The 25,456-nt window shown below is 46.8% G+C and overlaps 1 protein-coding gene across 3 annotated transcripts in view; it reads right to left on the minus strand.

Moving 5' to 3' along the window:
• CALN1 (calneuron 1) overlaps positions 1–25,456 on the minus strand; it is a 130,890-nt gene that overhangs the window by 71,302 nt on the left and 34,132 nt on the right. For all 3 annotated transcript variants that reach the window (XR_008819867.1, XM_056326654.1, XM_056326653.1), the window contains exon 3: positions 5,769–5,912. Coding sequence is in view for 2 of the 3 variants with exons in the window: in XM_056326654.1 (XP_056182629.1) it covers positions 5,769–5,912 (144 nt within the window). In the remaining variant the exon portion in view is untranslated. The remainder of the gene's footprint in view (positions 1–5,768; positions 5,913–25,456) is intronic.

The raw sequence follows: 25,456 nt of genomic DNA on the forward strand, positions 1-25,456 counted from the left end.
TTTACGTTGAAACACAAGGAATTACCCATGGCAGTAAAGGGAACAGGGACACACACGTGACACCAAAGGAAAGGGAGAGACAAAAAAAAGGGAGAAAATGTTTTCAGCTTGTGAATGCCACTGTTGTCCCACACAGGGCAGCAGCACAGACTGGTCGGGACAGAAGCAAACATTTAGCCATGCAACATCTAAAAGAGCAAGGAACTCACCTTCTGCAGGCCACAGGGGAAAGCTCAGCACTTAATTTTTAGAAGAGATTTATTCTCTCTCCAGCTCTCCCAGGCCAGCTCCTTCGGTCGCTGCCATCCCTGTGACACAGCGTATGTGCTCCAGCCAGCGGAGCACCCACCTCTGGTTTCCCTTCCCTCACGTGGGGAAGCAAGTGCAAGCAAACTAAAGCATCGTCCACGTAAAACCCTGATCCGACAGCCACAGCGGCTGAAGAACTGGCTGGTAGGGAGACAGTGTACTGACACCATCGCCTGACGCCACGCCGCTGCGTCCCTGTTGTTTATTGCCCTTGCAAAGGGGATCACGGCGAGTGTGTGGATGCCTTGCTGTATGGGGCAGCACCTGAGCAGCACAACTTCTGCAGATCAAGCGTAAGACAATAAACCTGCAGAATTGCAACTGGATGAACCTTGGAAGGGCCACCTGGGAGAGCTGCATATCACCAAAATCTTTTTTTGCCAGGCTCACCGTGAATAGCTTACTGTCTCTCCCCCCCTCCCCCCTGCCTTCAGTTCCCTGCTGCCCTGCAAAGCCACTTGGGAATAAGCAGAATTTTAAATTGGGATTTCTTTCCCCTGTTTTTTATTGCTCATAAGGATGTCATAGCTGTATTTTCGCTACTACTGCAGATGCACCACATTAATGTGATAAAAGGTAACAGGTAGCTCACTTGTCTGCTGATGAAACCAGCTTATCTTTCACTTGGTCAAAGTATTTCCTATTTGTACTATAATAAACAATTTGACACATTGGTGGTTTTTTCCCCTCTTGTGTTAGCCTGAAGTTATTTTTCCAGGGTACTGGAAACCAGCCGCTCCTCTAATTAGTACATGAGTGCTTATTTTATTCCTCAGATAAAAGTGTCTTACGTTATAACGAAACAGTTTGACACTTAAGTCACACATTAATCTATTTTATTGCGAAAGTCTGCTTAAAAAGTAGGCATCCCAGATAAGGCAACACATTTAATGTGCCATTTCTCTGCATTTTTATTAGCATTACTGCCAATTGGAAGAATTTACAAATAATTTCTTTTCCAGTACATAAATATATAAAATATTTTACTTTCCACATACTGGCAGAACATTTCAGGTCATTCTCCAGATTGCAGGCAGAAATGTACGCAGCTCTCATAGTCTGCAGTGTTTATGTTTATGCAATACCTATGTCTAAGAATAAAGTAAATCAAGGGTATAAATTAAGGGTAAGAGTTGACCTCTATCTCCAGACCAAAAGCAAACAGTATGTCCCTATAAGGCACAGCACACTGGACAGATGCCCAGTTATACTGAACAACCTTCTGCTGGCATACAGTCACGCACCACTTCTATCAAGATGTAAGCAAACCTTTGGCCTAACGTGAATCTCATTCTCTGACATGTGACAGAACCACCCCTCCTCACCTCCCTTCCCCAAAAGATGCATTTTTGCACAGAAGATCCCTTCTCCTTCTCTTTTACTTTGTGCTTTCATCTCCCCTATCACAGCAATGCCATAGCATCTTCCAGGAGTTCATAAAAGGGTGTTTCTGATGATGTATAAGATTTCTCTCGAGACCATGAAATATTTCAAGTAGATTTTCATTTTTCTCCCTAATTCAGTCTTTATGCCAACTGTGATATTTCCCCCCATGGTAGCTGTGTTCCTTTTCACCTGCGTGAAGCACGCCTTGCAGAACATCAAAAAGACTTAGAGGAAAAGGTTGAGAAGGCATTTGTAGGAAATGCAGTGGATACTCCAGCCTCTGATGCTCACCTTCCTTCAGTGAGGACTGGCAAGAATTAGATATTCACTAGAAATAAGTGCATTGAGTAAAGCCATGCTAAGGAGCCAAATGTCGCTGGGATGTGGTCCTTCGCAGGGCTGTGGTGTGTCCTCAGGACAAGGCATGGCCAAGGCTGAGGGCTTCCCATGTGCCACCGCCAGGTCCCACTACTCATCCCCTGTCCCAGCATGGGCACAAAACATCTCCTGGCCTAAACTTGCCTCAGCTGTTGGGGTAAAAAAAGCCAAGTCAATCTGCAGCTATGCGGTCAGCCTCTTGGGAAGATTTGGCAGTCATCTCCGGGGATGGAAAGCTGTTTTTTGATGCTTCTTAATATAGGATTTGCTGTGAGTTTGCATTTGCCTGTACACAGGAAAATACATCTTGCTCTGTTTGTCAAGCCCAAGCCATCCTGGGGTCCCCTTTTACTGTTCCTTGGCTAAACTTCTCTCCCTCTTCCCCAGCCCTGCAGCAGCTTTGCTGTGCCATGGCACCAAATCCCAGCAGATAAGTAATTCAAGCCTCTCCATGTGCCATGGTTTTCACGGATGGGACAACCTGCATCCTTGTGATCCCAACAGGCAGGAGTCCCCTCCTGCTGCTCCAAGCCCTGGAGGACATTTGGAAGCTCTTGAGCATTCTCAGCATCACCCCAGAACATTCTCTGTGGGCAAACACACCTGCTGCACTCATTCCCACCCTGCCAATGCCAGGGCTGCTGGCATGTCGCCAGTGAAGGAAGGCTGATGGTAGCACTCAAGAGCCATGGAGGCATTAACAGCGATATGACACCTGTGAAGAATTCTTGGGTAAAATCCAACCTGTGCAATTGCCATTTTCACTGAAGTTCAAGCTGCATTTTCTAACTAAATACATTTTGCCTTCAAATGTACTGAATTATGAAATGCGCCCTTATTTCTGCTCTGATTTGGGGGCTCCCTGTGTGCTGCTGACCAGTGTCTCACCACAGCTCCAGAAACTGTCCTTGGGCATCTCTGGGGTTCATCCCTGCGTTATTCACTGAGCTCAGTGAGATCCTTTGTGGCAGAAGGTGACATACAGGTGTGAAATGCTCTTGTCATTACAGCTTTTGCTCAGCCACTAAACCACTCTAGCATACATTGCACATGCTCCTCTTAAAGCATATTTTGTCCAACCTAGCAATCCTGCTCCTGAAGCACGAATGTCTCCTCAGTCTGACCTAGACAGGGCTGAGCCTCCCTCTGTATCCCTACAGAAAACAGGGTTTGCAATCAAAACCATCCAGCTCCAGTCGTTCATTATTTGAAGCCCAGTTAAACAAGCCATGGCAGATAGGGCTACTCTGCCGTCCTGCAACACGAATGCACACCCAATGTAATTTCTGATGAAAACTGGATGTTTGCACTAGGTCTGTTCAGGCTGGTTCAGATTAAATATAAACCACTGCCAATTGTATTAGCTCATTATTAGCAGACACCGGCAGCAGCCTTGTGTGGAGGAACGCTACGCTACTCACTGTCACATCATAATTCATGTCAGGTGCCAGGAGATGCGCAGGAGGATTACCACCTCCCCCCGGCTTCCCTGACCATGGGGACCCCTCCTTGAACGTGACCTTTCATCTAGCCGAGCCTCCCACCCACCTGCTGCTGAGCCAAAGCCTTGGAAAAACTCGGCAACCCTGCACAGGAGTATGTGGGAAGGAGGGTAAATCTGTGCCTGGGAGCGCAGGGGACATCCCCGGGAGCTCACTGGGTTCAAGCTCTGCTACCAAATGATGCCCATGCCCAGTGGGAGAGGAAGGAGGAAGCTATTGCTGGTTCTCACTATATATTTCAAGTTAAAGCCCAGAAAAAGATTAAGACAATCCATCGGAGAAAAAGTAGCCATAATCCATTTATCATTAATTCAAGCCATATAGCATTAATTCAATTTGCAGGCAAGGCAAATCTTTCACATAATATTCCTCTGTTTGCTCAGTGCCTAAGGAATTTCCCATTACCCCATCTGTTTTTTAATGTATGGCCCATTTGACCTTCATATAGCACAGCCTTGTGTCCAGACCCCATACCCTCTGCTCAAAATACTGCAACAACAGCTGAGACATGAGAACAATAAAAACACCCAGTACAACCAGACTATATCTTTGGAGCTGTTGGAACTGTTGAGATGGAAGAGATGGAAGATCACCTCTCATCTCTCCGGAGAACACATTGAGCTTTCTGAAAAGTTTCAAACAGGAATTTAACACCTTCCATCTGCAGCCCATTACTCTACATTTTAACTCCACCTCTCCGATTACAGGTCCCTGCGCACTAGGAGTGTATACGAAAGGGTGCCAAAGTCTCGCGTCTGTGAGACCAAGAGTCAGGGAATAACTGGAGATGAATCAAAACTGGAAGCCAAGTCCACAGCACTCTTTTTCCAAAAAAGTGCAGAGTTTCAGTAAAAGACCCTATGAATTGGCACAATGCTGAGTCTGGCTTTTGCAAAACCTAAAGAGAAATCACCTGGTCTGCTAGGAAAGGCCAGCAGAACATAACAAGGTGCAAACAATAATTTTTGGAGAAAATGCTTTTCAAAGTGACGGATATTTTTTTTCTTTTCTTTTCTTTTAGGAATGAGATCATTTCAACAACTGATCTTCTCTCTCTGCCAGGTTTTCCACTACGCTGTCTCCCTGTCTAATGGAGGTGCTGAGCACCCTCGAGCAGGCTGACAGCCTCTTCCCCACTTCCCCTGGCCTGCTGAATGCAGCTGTACTGTGCATCTCAGGGGGGCATGTGGCTCGGATATCCCAGGGAGGTAAGGGGGCTTCACTCCCACTGTCACCATCCCCCCTGGTCTCTGCTCTCAGCTCTGCATCTCCCCAAGGATGCTGGCCTCACACTGGCTTGCCAAGCATTCTGCTTCAGACCAGGGCTGCATCCAGCCCTCTGGTTTGGCATGATTTCATCTAACTTTGCACAGTGTTTCCACCCTGCTGCAGCTGCCTGCAGAAGGGTGGAAGAAGGTTGGATCTGCACCACAGCTTCCCTGTGCATTTCAGGCATCGGGAAAGTCTCCCTTCCTGCTCTGACCAAGGACATTGTAAAGACAACCCGCTCATTGTGATCAGCTCTGATTGTAGCTTTGCAGCAGTTAAACAGTCTTCTCTGGCTCCAGCATCCTGATGCTGCATTTCTCTTACCATTAATGGTGGGTTCTGTTTCTTTTATTACCTTTTAGTAATTGTTTGATGAGCTCTCACAGCAGGACTTTGCTCAAAATTATTCCACCCTTCTAAACTTCTTCAAAAAACATCAAAACTTCATCACAACACAGCACATCTCCCATCTGGAGCATCTTTTACTTGCAAGGAGCAGTGAGGCCACAGGACCAGGCAGCTCTGCTTTGTTGGGTGCTCAGGTCATCTCCCAGCATCACTGGGCCAGGTGCTGCCCAGGAATGCGAAGAGAAAGGTTACAACAGTCTTGCAAAAGGCTGTTTGCAACCTTGCAGAGAAAGGTTGCAAGAGCTGATCTGTCTTCCCCCAGCTGTACCAGTTGGCCAAATAAAAGATGCTCCATATCCCTTGCATGGGTCACCTGAGAAACAAGTTTATCTAGAGGAGGTTGACAGCTCACTGTTGTCTGCCCTTTCCTTGCTGTGCTGAAAGGCAAGATTCCACGGTTTCCTTTCCAGACCTTCTCAGTGACCATAAATTATTTGAGGCAAAAACATGGGCTGCAATGCACTGGGAAAGCCCCCTTCCACCAGTAACAGAGAAGAACCAACTGTAAGGACTTACCATCCATGTCAAGGCGTTGCATGATAATTGCCAGCTCCACCTCACTGGGCATGTATCCCAAGGACCGCATTGCCATGCCCAGCTCCTGCTTGGATATAAAGCCATTCCCATCCCTGTCGAGCACCCGGAAAGCTTCACGGATTTCTGTAAATGAGAGGGAAAAAGAGAGGAGTTGTTATGGTGGAGGACTCCCTGGTCAATGTATCTGCACATATGGCACACAGAAGAAGCATATATTGCCTTTTTTAATGCTAACGATGCATATTTGATCATTTCAAGTCAGTGCAATCATGATACATTCATACACATGTGAGTACTTGTGCGTGCGCAGTCATGCATGCACACCTCCGTATGCAGTTAGGTACATACAATGACATCCACACTCATGCTGCTGATTTTCTGTGCTAAGTATCGTTGCAAAATTATTTATTCACTACACACTGAACTCTGTTCCTTTCTGCAGCATCCTCCCTGGGCTGCTGTGGGTGAACCATCCTGATCTACAGGAAAGTCTCCCTGCATACGGCTCCACATCAAACGTCAGCCCCAGGGGCTTCCCCAGCAGCCCTTCTCCAAGCCCCTCAGCATGTCTGCAAGGCAGATTTACTTTGCGTCGCACAAGGAGACCGAGTTCTAACTTTCTTCAGGCAAACTACGTGGACAGGATCAGCTGGGTGCTGACTGCCTCCTCGGCAGGGTGCAGAGCTCTGCAGCCAAAGCCTGCATGCACATGTTCTCCCTTGCCTGATAAATACAGATGTAGATCTTTTAAACCCTACCCGGACAATTTCCATCTCTCATTCCTCTTCACAGCTTTTCTCTAATTTATAACTGTTTTACAGCAATAAACAGCGCCAGATCAATAAAAACACTGACGGCATCAAAGGAATCACTTCCATCATTCTTCCTCAGCCTGGCTCGGCTTCTGACATCTGACTGTTTTGTTATTTAATTCTGGCGTATCCCCCTCCAGCCTTTACCAGCCCTCCACTCTGCAGCATGCCGAGGGACCCCGCGCATTCACCAGCCCGACGGCTCAACACGTTCCACGCTCCTCGCAGACCTCTCAGCTTGAAGCCCCACCACCAAGCTTCCCAGATCCAGCTGTGGCAGGTGCCAGAGAAATTTTAAACGTTTCAGCCAGCTGGGAGCCTGTTCACTTGAAAGGATTTGGGTGGAGGTGGGGAGAGAAGGATGCTGATTTCTTATGTCTGGTTAAACATCCTTCACCCCGTGCTGCGGAGAGGCAAACACAGGATGCTTTATCATCTCCCTTTGGGAATGAGGGTATATGAAAAACCAGCATGCTGGGGCCCGCTGCAACTTTGCTCAGAGGAGTTTAATCTTCATGAGAAAGTGTTTCATTGGAGAAGTGGGAAGGAAAACTCAACAGGGTTTTTTTGGGGGAAACACACACACACACCCCCACACACCCCACTAAGTAAAAAAACCCACTAAATGAAAGTGCACTAATGAAAGTACTCTATTCTCTATCAGGAAACAGAGTAGATGGGAAAAGTTTGGCCATCCCTAGGTAGTTCAGGCATTAAGCCTCAGACAAGAAAACATTCTCGGTCCTGCCATGGACTGCCAGTGTGTCACCCCCCTCTGCCCCCTGCTCCTCAAGTGTTGGGGGGCACCAGGCCCCTGTGGTGGGGTGACATGCAAGACAACAGATGGTCCTTGGTCCTCCCGGGAAAGAGCCAGGAGCATCATAACCCACCAGGAAATGGTCTTAGTGACGTCTTTGCTAACAGGTTATTTAAAGCTTTACAACTCAAAGGCTGCATCTAAATCACCTCACATCAAAGTTCACCACCTCCCTCAAGAGCACCGGTGCGTTAGCGAAGTCTGCTCCAATTTCCATGTGCTGCTTTCTGCCGTGTGTAATACCCTGGTGATGTGCCAGGGCACCTCTGTGACCTACTGCTTCATCTTCACCACAGCTCTGGTTATCATAATGAGATACGATCAATTTTTAATCCAGCCAAAGAGCCCACTGATGCAAAAAGGGAAGATCCTATTAATTCCAATGAATATTGGACCAGATCTGTAACACCTACAGTGTGGGTTCAGGTATGCATCAACTATGGCTTCTTTAAACTTAAATGCTTCGCTTTGTCTCCCTGCCAGGTCAGGCTGGTGTAAGCTTGGTGATATGAAATGATGGTGAGGCTGTTCAAAGCAAGCTTGACTCGGAGTACTGGTACATAATGCAAAGAGCCTTTGGAGTAGGAATAAATCCCATTAAACACTGCCAGCTGTAGTGAAATCTATTTTCATATGCTGTGCTGAAAGCTAAAGCGCAGTAAATATTACATCAAAATCAATTAATTTTAAAATAAACTTTTGACAGCTGAAGACGAAAGAACTAAATATATTGCAGGGAGCTGAGAAAGTATTTTAGAAAATAAAATATGACTCTACCTTCAAAAAAGTTTACACGTGAGTTGGACTGATCCAAATTACATTAACAAATCATGCCTGTACAGGGGCTGCACTGTAGGATATCTGAATGCCAACACCTAGTGAGGATCCTCTCCAGATACGCTGATTCCAGAAGGTGCATTTAACAGCACTGCAACCGACCAGAGGAAACCCACCCGTTTGGGGTCCAGCTGTATTCCATACCGCTCCGAAACTTGAACTTTTGACCAAACCTGGAACATCCTTCACACGTCAGCTCCTGACACCAAATGGAGCTTTTCTCACTCATCACTCTATAAATACCACTTGTGCAGAGGTATATTTGAAGAGCTATTTATAGGTTGAACACACCGTACACGAAGCAGCTACGACCTCAGTCAGTGCCTCTTCTTTATCTTTACATGTAACACCACCTGCTTATCAGCTTTGCTTTATAGTGATCCTTTCTCCTCCGATGTACTTGTGGATGCTGTCCTGCACAGCACCCAAAGCATGCGCCACAGGCCTGAGCATCCTTCTCAAAACGCAGCCCCACCAGCTCTCCCTGACAACACTGCCGAAAAGCCAGTCCCAGATAGTGGTCCATGAACCTGTGGCACCCTGGTTGGCCCTCAGCTTTATTTCCAGCTGTTAAATTTCACTACCCAAAGCTAAAAATACATCAGCACTTTCCCCATATGACTCTCCCAAAGAAGTCACCATGGCAACTGATGCTCCTGGCTCAGAACTGGGAGCGGACGTGGTCCATCACGTAAATCTCTCAATAAAGACATTTCTGGGGCTTGGGAGAAACTTTGAGACCTCCTCCATTTCAGCTGGAAGCTGCTCTGCATAGGGATGATTTACCCTGATTGAGAAAAGCAAAGCCCTGCTTTGTCTTTAAAAGGAAGAGTAAAGATCAGAGGGGAGTGGGTGCCCCAGTGATGCCGTCCCAGCAGCTGCCCTTCCCCTCACCCAGCCTGCATGGCAGCAGAGCCTCTGCACCCAGCCAAGCACATATACCTGATGACACCTTCCTTGGGTTAGCAAACACTAATATTTATTCCCTTTTCCACCATATAGTATCTTCTTTCAAACGTAGGCAGTTGAAACAGAACTATATTAGAGGATAAAAGGGAAAAAAGAAGAGAAAACATAGATTTAGAGAGCAGAAAGTAGTTCGTTTTGCTGGTGATGGTGCTGGCCTGAGCCTCAGGAAACATCACTTCTTCACAGGGAGCCCAGGCTAGCACCTGAGTGCTCTTCTCTGTGTCTCAGTTTCTCCAGACCCTGGGAGCAGCGATGCTGCTCCCTTCTACAAGCTGATTTCAGCATCAACGTGCTCACCCGACAGCCAGTGACTATTAGCAGCATTGAGCCATCCCACTCCCAGAATTAATTCATACAGTATCTGCAAGTAATGCTGCTGCAGAGAAAAAGACTTTGTCAGATGGACCATACCTGATGCTTAACGCTGACCATCATTCAAATCAACAAAGCGAGAGAAGGGATCAGCATCAGGCCCCATCCTAACTAACATGTTCATTAACGATCTCAAAGAGGCAGTGGCCACAACATTAATTCCCAAACGATACAAGGCTGGAAAGAATTGCTGGGACAAAAAGCATCAAAACTTCATCACAACACAGCACATCTCCCATCCGCAGCATCTTTTACTCACAGGGAGCAGTGAGGCCACAGGACTAGGCAGCTCTGCTTGGTTGGGTGCTCAGGTCATCTCCCAGCATCACTGGGCCAGGTGCTGCCCAGGAATGTGAAGAGAAAGGTTACAACAGCCTTGCAAAAGGCCAGCAAGGAGGAAGGAGCACTGGGCTTGGGAGCAGAAGGGCCCTTGCCTGAGAGCCAGCGGGGCCAAGGCAGGCATGGTGAGCTGGGTCTGGTGGCACATTTCTCAGGGAAGCTCAGCCTGATGCTTTTTCCCCAGGTAAGGATTCATGTTCTGTGGAGCCGAGAGCACAGCACTCACTTCTCAGAGTTATTTGAGCATTCAGAAGCTGCGCATGGAGCCAGGTTGCTTTTAACTCATTCCCCCTCTTTCCTCCCATTTAACAGCCGCACCTTCCAGCTTCCCTAGTACGGATCCGGTTACCCCCACACTCCTCTGGGACGAAAGAAAGGAAGAATCAGGGAAAAGGATGATTATTTTTTTTTCATTACCTTTCTGAAGGGCACAAGCAGGACTGCTGTCAGAGTTGGACCTGCCACCCAGCCCAGCAAGTCATTAACCCTCTCCATCAGCATTCAGCAAAGGCATCCTCACCCACCCGCTGCCAGCGCGCCCGCTCCAGCCCTTCCCTTCAAACGCCGCGCCGCTCTGCTGCCTGCCCAGGGCAAGCCTCATGCTCCCTGCCCCAGCTCATCCCTTCACAGTGTTCAGTAGCAGGTTTATTTACAGATTATTTCCCTCTGACTGGTAACTAGAGGCAACCACCATTATTTTTGTTTTGCTTCCTGAATAACAATGATTTGCGGTTCTCAGGGAAATAAAATCAGCTTGAGCCATTGGTGCCCACTAGCTACCCTTGGGCGCGGCAGATGGTTTCAGGTTATTTCACAGGGTATAAATATCACCATAATAAACTTTGTAATTACACTGTAACTACCACACCCTAAGTGCCCAGTAATTACAATCAGAGTCCTATATGGTTATTTTCATTAGTATGATAAGAGAAGAAATACCACCACCCGAAATCTTGCAAGTCATCTCATTCACTTAATTGCAGGTTTGGGCAGCAAAGTACAAACTGAATGATCTAAAAGCTGCAAATAGCACGTCCTTGAGTGAACTGTTAAGTGAGTCTCGTAACTACTATGTCTGTTTAAAAAAAATGGAAATTTCCATCCTTCCATCTGCTATTCTTACGCTTGTTTTTTTTTCTCTGCAAATTGCAACAAAGTGTCAAAATAACTACATTTTTCATCTAATGGAAACGCCCCCCCCAACATATTCCAATTGAAAGTGTCAAAATATTTCACTTGGTTATTCTCAATCTCAGAAAAACAGTTTAGCATCCCCAGATCAAACTTTCACTGCAACCCGGAGCTGCAATCTACCTGAATGGCTGCAGCATCTCGCCGAGGTTCAGGCACCGCGTCCTGCCAGCATCCCCAAAAACACACAGGTATCAAGGCTGCAGCTGGAAATGGGGCATAAACACCCGGGTTTAATAGTAGCCTCAGTGCTATAGCAGCTCAGATAAACACAATTATGTCGACTGGGCAAAGCAAACCAGTGCTAGTCAACTTGGCAAAGTATCTCAGATCAGAAAGGTCTGCCTCAAAACTAAGTGCCTTGTCTTGTTTTCCCTTAGAGGGACTTCTTCATACAGAATTTGGCAGATCGTATTTTTTTCCTTCCCCGAGAAAGAATGATTTGTGGAAATGACATTTCCTGTGGTTATGCTCCCAAACACATCTAACACTTGCCAAGTAACCTGTGGGAACACCCCGTCGCCATATAAATGCACAACATAAAGGCTATCTGCTGCTACTAGATACTCTTTTAAGTGGAAGCTTTTAGAGCAAGCAACGGGGGCTGGATTGGGAATAATTGAGGATATTTACTCCAAGGGCAGGCTGGTGTGGACAGCAGCACTCAGACTCCTTCACACAAGGCTGCTCTGTAAATGCAGCTGCATCCCTTCTGCAGGCGCCGCATGCTGAGCAACGTGTGATTGCACGAGCCCTGCAGCACCGCACAGACCCAGCCGGGAAGCCAGCTGTCAGAAGAATTCGGCAAAATGGCAGCCTCCACTTTTCCCTATAAATTTCCCTACCGTGGCCAGAATTTCATCCAGGAGACAAGCAGGGCTCCCCTTTGGCTCCTCCCGATGCCAAAAGAAGGATGGATATGGTTGAAGATGCTGTGCTGTGGCCCTTGCCATTAAATAATGCAGAATAATCAAGTCTCCGGTGCCTGAGAAAGGTACAGGGTGGTGCTGAGTGGGGAGAAATGAACTCAGAATGAAAGAAGTGAGGAGGAGCTCAGAGAGGATGCAAATGGCCGGGCTGTCAGGTGAGAGAAGAGCAGGCCTTGGCTAATGGAGGTGCTTTGATTTCCACCTGTGATGCACTGAGGAGGGCAGGAAGATGGAGGGGATGTCCCAGGGTCAGAGGAAAGCTATTTCAGGTGAAGAGCAATATTGGTCTAAGAACAAATGGATATGAGCAAATTTGTCCTGACAATTAGAAGGAAGTTTCATGGGCGAGCAACAACTGCAGCATTCCAAAATGGAGCTTCACCCATTCTGGGCAGCTTCGGTTTCTGTGACCAAGTCATCTCTAGCAGTAGGAACCAGCTTTAGGGACCTCTTCCAGACCATGCCCCTGCTTCTCAGCATCCTAAGAAAATTTTTACTCCAGGTATACCAGCACACACTGCAGCAGCCAGCATGACACCAAGGTGATTTCATTCTTACATGAGGGATCATGCACTGAGGTTCATCATCTGTCAAACCCTGTTTGAAAACTTTGCTCAGATTTCTGGTCCTCTTGCTGTATTCCTGTATCCTTCGCTCTGTGGTTCCACACTTTCAACAAAATGGCTCATAACATGGGTCTTTTTTTGAGCATCCACAATCAAACAATCCATTATAAATAGCAGCATTAGGATGGGTGTTGGCTGTGTAAGCAAATGTCTCATTTCTATTCATTGGTTGAAAAGCATCTTTTTAAAGGTCTCAGCATTTTATGCAAGACTCCACTGCATAACATTGTCTTTCTGCAGGAGATGGATGTGGAGCCAGCACTGGATATCATGTCATTTCCAGAGGGACACTTTGATCTCCTAGCACAACCCCTGGGACCCTGTGTGCCTGCAGGCATGTTGAGTGGGGTTTTCAATGCAACCATTAGGAGATACCCTACTTGTGACTCGTTCCACACACAAAACTCTGCAGCTAAGAGAAAGGAGAGGGCTATGCACCTCCAAACAACACACTGGGGCAAAATATGTAAATCCAGAGAGTTCTACAAGACCTGCACAGTCTCTTCTTGTGCTTCTTCTGTTCTCCTGTCATGGATTATTAAGCCACTGGAAAATGCCATGCAAAAGCCCCAGAGACCCACGCCTGGTTATCTCCAGGCAGGTGCAGCTCAGCCACCGCACACTGTTGGTGAAAGCCACTTCTGCCACTTGGACCCTGTGATGGTTGGGCTTATGGTCCCCTCCAGCTCTGGTCTCTGATGGGACTGTTACCAAGCTGGGCAGTCAGGCATTTTGTGAGACTTTCTGGAAGTGTTGTAACCCAGGATGTTCAAGGTAGAGTAAAAAACTCATTCTTGATGAAAAAGAAAAAAGAAGAAAAAGCAACTACAAACAATGAAAGAACACCACTAAGAAAGCAGATAAATTTAAGATGCATGCTACAACTTTTGTTTACAACTTAAGAATCTGCTACAAAAAAGGTGAATAAAGAGAGAATAGATTTCCACCATTTTCGAAAGAAACCTTAATCTTCTCTTTCACTAGTTCTTTACACTAGGAAACAATCTTTATCCTTCCCTCATCCTTTACATACAGCAGGCGCAAAACACTTTCCCTCCCATGACAACATACCACTTCAGAGAACCTCATGCACAGTACATATTCTCCTGGGAATTGTTTAACTTCACAACATTTTTTAAGCTGCCTAGATGTAAACCTATAGTAGCTGAGAGCTGATGGTTTAGTTTATTGACATCAGTACTCAATTCATCAACAGAACTGAAACATTTGCTGGACATAAATAGATAATGAGCTTAAGACCCTATCCTGGAGCATCTGAGAGAATGAGAGTGATTTGATTCAAGATTGCTTAGGGACGACTCACATTAATGTTGAAGAGATAATGGCTGCCCATCTTTTCTTTTTTTTTTTAATACATATAATTTACATCCTGTACTGATTTACTGCTATAACAGTCTTCATACGTTTCTTACCAAAATGAGAGTTTCAGTCTGCAGTCTTGCCTGGCAATAACTGCGTAGGAAATACAACCTCTCCCATCATTTGCAGCTCTTTCCCTAGACTTTGCAAAGGTAGCTTAATTAGACTTTGAGCACTCTCTGTTGGAAATTTACTGCCCAATATTCAAACATAGATACCTGCCGTTTAGAATAATGTCCTTGAAACAGCTATGCAGAGACCCATTTGTTACAAGCATCTCAAACACCCAGAGAACTGGCTCTGACAAAGATGATAAGTTGGCATCCTTCTTCCCATCGCAAAATGACCCTCGAGTCAGGACAGACAGTACCCGCCACAAGTTTTACTGGAGTTCCACTGCTTTCCCAGCCCCTCTGTCTTTAATTAACTTCCACATGGCTTCCCAGTGGCACATTAAAACCAACTTAATATGTCCTTGCTATGGTTATACTAAGGACCAGAGAAGCATCTTGGTGCTTAGTAGCAGTGGCTGCTCAGAGATGAGCCCACACATGTCTAAGTCCATGGTGAGATATTGCTCATGGCACTTCTGCCGACAGGAGCAGTGCCTTCGGCATCCCCCCCAGTCCCTTTCCACTCAGCAGATTCATCACCCGGCCCTTGGATTTATTCCCACTACTTGTTTCACCAGTATCGCCACCCAAGGCAAGAGACTGCCCCTTGGAAGGACCACGCGGTACCTATGATTTAATGCTTTTCGGTTCAAGGTTGCCTGTTCCTGTGCATTTGCTGTTCCCCAAGTCCTAGAATCTACTCTAGCTTGGAAAAAGACAGTTTTTCTCCTTAAAAGCCAATGTGATTATAACACATAAATTGCTTCACTGAGAGCATATCTTGTGAACAGAATCTCAGCAAAACAAACCTGACTTTAATACACCCTCTCCAGTTCTCCCTCTTCACGGGTTTCAAGGCTCGGGAATACGAGCTTCATCCTACAAACAACAATCCTGGCTCAAAAGAAGGAAAAATGCAGAGCTAGCTCCATTTTGAAATGAAACTTTCCGGGAAGCACTCAATAATGCCAGCAATGCTGTCTTGGTCTGAGTGCCAGAGACAAACTGTAATTTCTGCTTTTTATGTACAGAAACTCAAACTCTAATGCAGTGAGTTAAATTCCTGTTTTTCCCCTTTGCTTTGGACCAGTCCCGTGTCCCCCCCCCCCCCCTTATTTTCACTGTCATTGGCACAGTAGAAATGGGTACCCCTTTGTCTTCTGTGGCTGACATTCACCGTAGTCTCAGAACTTCACTGAGCACGTTTACCTCAAAGTGATCTTCATATGTCCACAAATCCCTGAAACCAGTAATAGCCTGACAGAAGAGCTGGGCTGTACCCCTCACTCCTCATTACCTGAACCCTGAAGCACCAACGCTCCACCACCTCCATTGACACCTGTGAATGACACTGGAAATTCCCTTAGTTACCCAAAAAGACTCAGAATTGCCGTTAGATAAAGATGACTGCTTTGAAGGCCATGGAAAACCGAAGGTTGCAAGGTCTCAGTAATGCAGACAGATGTGAGAGCTCATTGCAGGAGAAGGGAGTAGAACAGTGATGGAGCAACACTGGCTGCAGGCAGGAGGGATGCAAGCAGGAGGGATGCAGGCAGAAGGGATGCAGGCAGGAGGGATGCAGGCAGGAGGGATGCAGGTAGGAGGGATGCAGGTAGGAGAGATGCAGGTAGGAGGGATGCAGGCAGGAGGGATGCAGGCAGGAGGGATGCAGGTAGGAGGGATGCAGGTAGGAGGGATGCAGGCAGGAGGGATGCAGGTAGGAGGCATGCAGGCAGGAGGCATGCAGGCAGGAGGCATGCAGGCAGGAGGCATGCAGGCAGGAGGGATGCAGGTAGGAGGGATGCAGGCAGGAGGGATGCAGGCAGGAGGGATGCAGGTAGGAGGGATGCAGGCAGGAGGCATGCAGGTAGGAGGGATGCAGGCAGGAGGCATGCAGGCAGGAGGGATGCAGGCAGGAGGCATGCAGGCAGGAGGGATGCAGGTAGGAGGGATGCAGGCAGGAGGGATGCAGGCAGGAGGCATGCAGGCAGGAGGGATGCAGGCAGGAGGGATGCAGGTAGGAGGGATGCAGGCAGGAGGGATGCAGGCAGGAGGGATGCAGGTAGGAGGGATGCAGGTAGGAGAGATGCAGGTAGGAGGGATGCAGGCAGGAGGGATGCAGGCAGGAGGGATGCAGGTAGGAGGGATGCAGGTAGGAGGGATGCAGGCAGGAGGGATGCAGGTAGGAGGGATGCAGGTAGGAGGGATGCAGGCAGGAGGGATGCAGGTAGGAGGCATGCAGGCAGGAGGCATGCAGGCAGGAGGCATGCAGGCAGGAGGCATGCAGGCAGGAGGGATGCAGGTAGGAGGGATGCAGGCAGGAGGCATGCAGGCAGGAGGCATGCAGGCAGGAGGGATGCAGGCAGGAGGGATGCAGGCAGGAGGGATGCAGGTAGGAGGGATGCAGGTAGGAGGGATGCAGGCAGGAGGGATGCAGGCAGGAGGCATGCAGGCAGGAGGCATGCAGGCAGGAGGGATGCAGGTAGGAGGGATGCAGGCAGGAGGGATGCAGGCAGGAGGCATGCAGGCAGGAGGGATGCAGGCAGGAGGGATGCAGGCAGGAGGGATGCAGGTAGGAGGGATGCAGGCAGGAGGGACGTGGTGAGGCACTGCCCGGAGCGTGAGCTCTGCTGGGTGATAAATTACAGTCCTGCGCTTGGTTGAGTTTTGGGCAGCTCGGCTGTGCATTGCCTCTTCCTCACCCTCATGGCAGATGTGATCGGGTCACCATGGATTGAAAGGGTTAATTTCAAATATTCTGCCAGAAACAAAGGTGAGGAAAACACTGAAATAATCTGCCCTTCACTTTGCTTCTCTTTTGGTGGCTTTGCAGTGTAACAAAACCAAAGCTCATCTATCATTCCTGTTCAGGAATGGTTTCCAGAAAAGGCTGCACCGCAATGAAATCCCAATATTTCATGGCCATGTTAGTTAATATTTTAAAAAGTGAAATCGTAAATTCAAAACAAAATATTGCAGCATTACTGAAATGAAGTTCTTCTATTATTTTCAGTTGAAAGGGCCATTGTCAACAGGGAATGTAATCAAATCCGCATTTTTCTGACGGAAAATGTTTCCACCAGAAGAATTACAATGAGCTCGAGCTCCCCAGCTCCCTCCATGCTTTTTGGGCCAAGTTTACTGCGTCTAAAAGTATAAAGCAATCTGAGAAAGCTTTTCCCACCCTGACTGCAAAGCATCATTGGAACATACTCATTTAGGGACAGGAAGCACCGAAATGCACCACAGCAACACTTTCAGCCTGTATGCGAAACTGATACAGCTTCAGCATTTGTTTTAGCAATTCCAAAGCGCCTCCTTATGCAGATAGCAGAAAACTCATTGCAAATCACTAAAAAAAATCTGAATTTTGCCCTGGAGCTACATTATCTGAGATTTTCATTCTCTCTGGCTGAAGGTACATCTGCAACACCAGAAGTTTTTCTGATACTGTATTAAGATCTGTTGGAGGGGAATGGAATTGCTGTGGTCTTTATCTCTGGGCAGCATCCAGCCACATGTCCTGGCGTACGGGACATGTTCTATTACTCAGCATTTGCTAACCCCCAACCTGCTGCCTATCAGCCATACAGTACCGTCCTAGACCAGGTCTCCCAGGTGCTCTACACAAACCGTAAGGGGAGCTCTGCCTACCCAGGCTGCCTGAAAACACCCATCAAAGAGCTGAAAATTTGCTCCTGAGCAGGTCTTCAACCCTGTGCAAAGTCAGATGAGTTGCTGCAGGGGTCAGGGTGAGACTCAAACAAATCTCCTTCCTAAATCCTGTCCAAAATCCCAGAGGTGCTCCTCCAGCTCACACTTTGCTGGGGTGGGTTATGGCCCACGAGGCTGCAACTGGGAGGAAAATGAAAAGGATTTTCAGAATATTTATTGCTAAGTTAAGCTCAAAAAGTCTGGTGTGCATCTGTGCATCTACATGAGCCTCTCCAAGGATGTGTTGACTAAAGACAACGTCACCAACCAGTCCCAGGGTTTCCCTGAACCAAGCCACGCTCAACCTGATTTCCAGTCAAATAAATCAGACAGAGATGCTGTAAAGCCAGTTTAAAACATCCACCAGTGGAAATGTAAACGGATAATTGAAAGCTGCTCAATGATATGAACAAATTTACTCTAGTGATCTGGAGACTTACATTTCTGAAGGAGATTAAGTGAAGCAAGTCAGGTCACTGAGTTACGGAGACACCTGCTTAGGACCCTCACAATGTAAAAGGTTTCGCCTGCAAAAGCTTTTACTTATAAAGTGCCTAATAGTAGGTGTAGGAGAAACTTTTCTGGTTTTCTTGCTACTGTGTTTATCTTTTGCAGAAAATAGGAAAAATGCTGTATTAAACACCTTGCATCTTCCAAACATTCCAGGACAGCAATTGGAATATTTGCATTTTTTTTCCTGTTTAGTTATTTGAATGAAACTGCAGTTTCCAGATATCAAAGGCACATAAAAATAAAGCATTCCTAAGAATAAATCTCTGTACTTTTTCGGTGCTGTGTCCCTGAAAGCAGTCCTTGAGAATTAAATTGTAAAATACGTGTTGGAGGCAGGCACAGACAATCCAGCTTAAAATGGATTTCTTTACTCACGAGGCATTGTAAATAATGTTGAAGAATGCATTTACTTACCTTTTCTACCTTTCGGTAATATTTTTTTTTCTTTTTTTTACCTCTCCCAACAGTAGGAATAAGTTTGGCAACTCCTTGTCCGGTGAAATGAAGAGCAGCATTGCTGGCATCACTGGAAGAGCAGTGAGATTGGGGCCCTTTGCTAGTACTGACTGCTTGGACCGGGACACCAAAAAAGAGAACCTAATTATTTTACTCCTTGTAGATCTTCAGATCTGTTTGGGTGAGGACAGCAGTTGGCAGAGTAACCTTGCTCTGGTTCTCCAAGGTTTAGCACTCTCCAAGTCCATTCACAGTGGGGTAGATTAATGTTAAATCCTCCCCAGGTCATGTTTCTTTACTACCCAAATCCTGGGAGCAGCCTAAGTCCCTCTATAGTACATAAAATGTAAGACAAGGGGAATCTGAAGGTTTTTCTGCCTCTGGTTCAAGATGAAGCTGGTTCTCTCCTCCCAGGGATGAGCTTTGGGGAAAACACAACAAAGTCCACACATCATATGCAATAGCGATGCTCCCAGGCCATACCCAGGTCTACCTACCTCCCCACTCCACCACTGACAGTGGTACCCATATGATGGTGGAGCTGATAGCTTGCTCCCTCAGTAAAGCCTGCTCTAAGCCTTGAGGTACTTAAGCTTTCAGGAAACCAATGCCAACAGGCGATAAAGTCCCATTAAGTGTTTGCCTCTTCTGGCTGGTACACTATAACACATCAAAATAAAAATAAATTTTAAAAAAAGGCATCTTTTAGGGCTAAAACATCCATTTTACATTGCAGAGCAGGCTTGATGCCTGGTGCATCAGGATGGACTGTCTGCCAAGGATCCAAACTTCCCCAGTCACTTTGATTATTCAGCTAATGCAGTCTCTCCCAGCTACAGAAAAGGCTACAAGGACTCTCAGTGGACACCTTCTCCTTCCCTGTTTTCATGAAAGCACACCGTGTTTTCTCCAGCCAGTGTTCACTGGAGAGCATGCTGTTTACTCAGCCTCCTCCTCCTGGGAGGCTGGCACTTTGGTACCCATGACCAAAAATCCAGCTCTTCCTACAGCTGTAGGGTTGTACCCACCGTATACTCCATGGAGACATCCTGTGTTTGGGTGAGCACAGTAGAATTTCCAGAAAAGGCTGAATTATTTGCAGAGCAGCCTTTATTTTCCGCCTTTAAGAGTAAACTCAGCACTTCACACCACTGCATGTCTGGCTCACCCCACGCTTCTTTAGGGTGATCAGTCTGTACACCAAACACTAAAACTGCACACCTCGGAGGGAAAGTCCTGGAAGCCTGGAGACATCGACACCTCTTGGCCACAGCTCTTCCACCACTGGCCTTCAGCCAGCCTACAGGACACCATCCACTAGACCACAAGTGGTCTGGGGAGCACAGCTCCTCATTTCTAGATGTTACTAATACGGTACTTTGCCATGAATTAAATATTTCAGGTATTTAATGGCATACAGGAAGAATGTCACAAAAAGGAGGGATGAGATGTTGGAAACAGATCTTCCTTCCCTCATTGGCAGGAGCTGCTCTCTTACCTGCCAGAGTGAGCTGACCATCCAAGACACAGGTCCTTCGAGCCATGATGTGGCTCCTCACCACTAACAAGCAGCCCGCCTGTCTCCTTCCCACACTGCCCACCTTCACCAAAGTATGAACTGTGTCCTGTGACATACATGGAAGGAGCACAATGATAAGACACCCAAGGAGATTATACAGGAGAAACAAAAACAGCCGGAATAATGTGTCATGGATCATGCAAAATTTGAACAGAGATAAGCCACCAAAAATGAGTGACAGCAGATGCACACAGTATATGGGATGGCATACGGTACGGCCCTTCTCTTCCTTCCACCCCTTTTGGTAGAAATGAACCTGGTTTACACCAGTTAAACAAGACAAGGATTTGACCATAGCTCCCTTTTCCCGTGTGTTGGTTCCCATCCAAACTAATGCCAACGTGAGTGCTGAACACGAGGGCTGCCTTCAGAGTTTTTTGTTCTTGAGAATGAAAGAGCAAAAGCTGAAAGTACAGTAAGTCTCTTCAAAAAGGATGGTTTAATTAGCTGGCGTGATATCAAACCTGAATGACTTCTGACATACAATTACAGTGCATTGTCTAAGCTTGAAAAAAGCATGTAACCTGCCTTTGTCATCATTTCACTCTATGTTCACTTGATACTTTCAAAATATATCACATGTTCATATTTCAGTGGTCATTTCTGTATATCCTGGTCCTTGGAACAAATGAACATTTCTAAAAATAACAGAAAATCTCATAACCTGAACACATAATCAAATGCACAGGCTGCAATTGCCTTTCAGAGCTGATATTAAAATTCAAATGTGTTCCTTCCAACTATGGAGAAGTCCAGCTTAAGCTCTGCTTGGGAGGAAATAATTTACACTCAGCCATCCATCTCCGTCTGGATGAGACAAAGTAGGGGAACAGCCTACCCCAGCATTGTGGGCCAGAGTGCAAAGATGGCAAAGGCAGCTACGCCTCATTCATGTGACTTCAGGTGCTGGCACCCTGGTGAATCCCTAGGAAAGATGCTACCAGAATACAGGTTGTGGCTGGAAAACCCTCTCGCAGATGTTTGAGCCTTTTCTAGCTCATCGTCCCTAGATCCCTCTCCTCACGTGCACCCCAGCTGTGCTCCTGGAACGCCTTTCCTTCGCCGGGCTGCATCACTCCCCTCCTCTCCTGCCCCTCACACCCACTACACAAGTGTAATCCTTCTCCCCCAGCGACCTGGTGCCATCTCCTCCCACCATCCATCTTTGAGTCATTTCTAATTTATTCCCTTTCTCTCACGTCAGCCTCATGCTGCCCATTGCAGCTCTTTCTCCGGTTCCCTCATTTCTTCTCTGCTGCCTCTTACGCATGGTATGAGAGAGCCCCTAACTGATTCCCAGCTGTCATTCAAAGCCTCCTTGCCATTCAGGAGCACCAGCACTTCTCAAGACCAAAATGCCTGAGGGATGCGAAGGCATGATTAAGCCCAGACACACCTCCCCCCTTTCTCTGCACTCACCAATTCCAGGTGGGAATTAGGAGGAGAGACGCAGCTCATCAGCAAGGTGGTAATAAAGTCTGCAGCTGCACTACTCTGAGTATGCACCGCCAGCGTCCATACGTGGATGAGGGAGTAGATTTACCAGGGCGGTAAATAAGTGACGATCCTCTCTGAGTCACTGCAGAGCCTGACGGGTGTGCGGGGCACTACGGGATCCTGCTTTGCACAGAGGCACAAAGCTGGGCTTCTCCAACATACACAGGGTGGACAGGTACTATGTGTTGTAAACAGAAAGCCAATTTAATTAAAAGTTACCTGGTTAAATACCTTAAACATGAAAGGAATTTATTAATAAATCAGACTTAAATGCAAGCATAAGTAGAACCTCACACTGGGTGCAGAGTGATTTATACACATAAGCAAAATAGATCAGTCTCACATTTCTAGAAAAGGACACCAGATGTCTTTGACGTCATCTAAATTATCGCTATTTTTAAAAGTTACTCTTTTTCATTTGCTGCCAACTCAGAAAGTCCAATTTGCCAAGATAATATATCTAGTGTGGATGAAGATTTCCAAACTTGAAGTATCAGTCTCTTAGCAACCGTAGTACTCTTTGTATTAAAACTGAGCACAGTGAAACTGTCATTTTCTGTAGCCTTTTATGCACCTAATCAGTGAATTCCCATTAAAGACACAATATTGGAAAAATGGCATTTAGGATTCTAGATGCATACAGAATATATATATATATATATACACGTATATTCCATATTCTCTCTCCACAGAAGGATAGAGTATTTATAGTAGGTAGACATGTCAGGGAAATATGTGGCATATCTTATTCATGCAAGGAACTAGATAAGAAATGAGAAGCTGAATGTAAAAAAAAGGTGCAGCAAGAGCCGATAAGGAAAAAAAATAAAATAAAATGTGGAAAGAACTTCTTCCTTCCATCTGGGTCTGATTCAAGTGGTGACCTTTAGGCAGTGGGCAGGGGTGAGATAAAAGAAAGCCTCCCTCTTCTTGTGTGCTATGCTTTCAGCCCAGTGCTGGAAGAGCCATTTGATGTCTCCCTTTCTCCAAGCCTACAAGAGTTCTGGAAAGGGCTTTCAACTCCCACGTTCACATCTGCTTCTTCCAGCCCAGCACAGAAGCTCATGCTCCTGGTAAGCTTCCCTTGGGTAAATAACACTTCAAGGTCCTCCACAGCAAGATACGGCGTCACAGAAGTATGCGAAACCATTTTGAGCATTGAAGGGACCACACAAAGCAACTTCTTCCTCTGGGCCTCCTGCCCTTGCGGAGCTCGCATGCTGTCTACCCACAGTTCTGGGCATTTTCTTTCAAACACAGAGAAAACTTCCAAAAACAAGAAGGAAACATGTAGTTCAATACAGATACAGATACTCTAAGGTTGGTTTCTTACCTCCCTGCATCCCATCAGGGCTCTGGTCCCATCTGAAGACCAAGCCGTACCTTCTCCCCATCCTCGCTGACCACAGTGTGAGCAGGACCAGAGCCATGGGGTCTGCACGTACAAGGACCAGGAGCCAGGACCAGTTTGGGAGTTTAGGCACTGGGCACACTCCTCTGCCATGGCTCCTGAGATGAGGACCCTGGTGCCTAAATCCCACACGCGGACCCAGCAGCCTGCACCACGGATCAAACTCACCTCCATGGCTGGTAGTGGCCAGCAAAGGGTGAGGGCAAGGAGCACTTTTCCTCATCCTGAAACCATTTGAACTAAAACTCTGGACTGAAAGGAGAGGGAGCAGCTCTCCAAGCCATGCCATGCTCCTTCCTGCAGCCTTGCAGCTGCGTCTCATGCCGCAGCCCCATCCCATGGTGGGGGTGGCCAACAGGACATCCTGGGTGCCTCCAAGCACTGACTATCCCAGGTCCTCCAGACCTCCAGACCTGCAGCTGATTGCCCACTGAGCACCCAGCTGCCTCGGGAGGGGGTGGAAGCAAAAGTCTCAGAGGAACCCACAGGTGGGTGTCTGCCGCTCCGCCACCCTGCAAACAGGCACAGACAAATCCTGGAGGCTCTTACAAACACAGCAGGACCCAGTTTCTTTTCCTTCTCTCCTGACTGATAATAAGAAAAGGAAATCGATTCAACCCCTACTCTATTTCAGCTCTGATCTCGTCTCCCCCAAGTATCACCAGCCTTATTTCTACAGCACTCACAATAGCAGAACTCGTGTAATTCCATTATATCGCTGCGGTTGTTATTTATGTCATGATGATTGCGTTGCACCCAAGGGCAGAGGGAAGAGACAGTGAGGTCCGTTTAGATTTACAAGACAGAGTAACTTCTCCATTTCCAACCAGCTGTATTATTCACCATGGTTTTACTTACTGGCACATGAAAAATGATTGCAAAATGATCTAGAGCTGACTGTATGGCACTTGATTTCAAATGCACTTTAAGTAATCAATCTGACAACGAGCTTCGAGGACTGCCACACGGGTCTGCTACATGCATACTTCATTTGCTGTCTCAGGTTGCTGAGGGGGGAGCGACTCCCTGCTGCAATAAACACTATGGCTAAAGTTTTAATAAAGGAGGGGCTGATGCAGCTGCAGCGCTCAGGTAGCTCATCCTCGTTGGTTGCTGTCATTATATCGCTTACCTGTATGCACCACCTGTCTCCCTTGTAATAGTGTAACACAGCAAAGAGGGAATTTTATTCATTATTGTCAACTATTAACTAATTAACTGCAAACACAAGGCATCAGCATAGACATTTAGGTAGTCTGTGCAGAGACATGGCAGTAGGCTCGATATATCAGCACAATATACATGTACAATATACGCCACAGACACAACACTCACACAGTGCCTACCTCTAAAACACATAGTCTAGCCAGACTGCAAAGTGGAACTGGTCCCAGATTAAAATTGCATTGAATTTCCCATGGCAATAATGAAGTTGTTTGATAAAATTACTCTGGAAGTATTTCTTGCAAATATTAATCTATTTAGATTCATAAGAAATATAATAAAGAAAAAAACTACCTGACAGTTCTTGGCAGCTTTGCCATTAAATACAAAATTAAATTCAAAGTAAACCTACTCCCTAGTCTAGATTCTCAGCACGAAGAAACCAATTGCTGGAAGAAAAAGGCTCCAGCACTAATCCCTTTCCTAATACAACTGCCACACAGCTCCCTAAACGGAGCAAGGGCGCAGGCTCAGAAACGTGCCCCGCTGGCCACCCGCTCCGGGCTCTTCCAGAGGGGTGCAGCTGCTGTCCTCCCAGGAGGGGACAGCTCACGGACCCTCTCCAACACCTACACCGCTTAATTCAGAAGTCTGCTATGAGAACACCTTAGGAGAGAGAGGACCAGGGAAGAATCTTGCTAAGCAAGCTGTGATGAGGGAGCAATGTTTCTAAGTCAGTTCAAAGAAGATGAAATTTTTAAAGGGGGGGGAGGGGTGTTTCTGTTATATTCCCACCCCTTTCCCACAAAAGCAGCTTCTTTCTCCAAACAGAAAACATGCTACTGTTTTGTGTTCCAAGCTGTGATGCAGCTTCTGCTTGCAGAGACTCCTTGCATCCCTTTCCAGCTGAGCCCGCTGCGCTGGACAAAAACTGTCTGTTATCTTGGA

This window comes from Falco biarmicus, chromosome 1 (assembly GCF_023638135.1).
Source record: "Falco biarmicus isolate bFalBia1 chromosome 1, bFalBia1.pri, whole genome shotgun sequence".
NCBI lineage: Eukaryota > Metazoa > Chordata > Aves > Falconiformes > Falconidae > Falco > Falco biarmicus.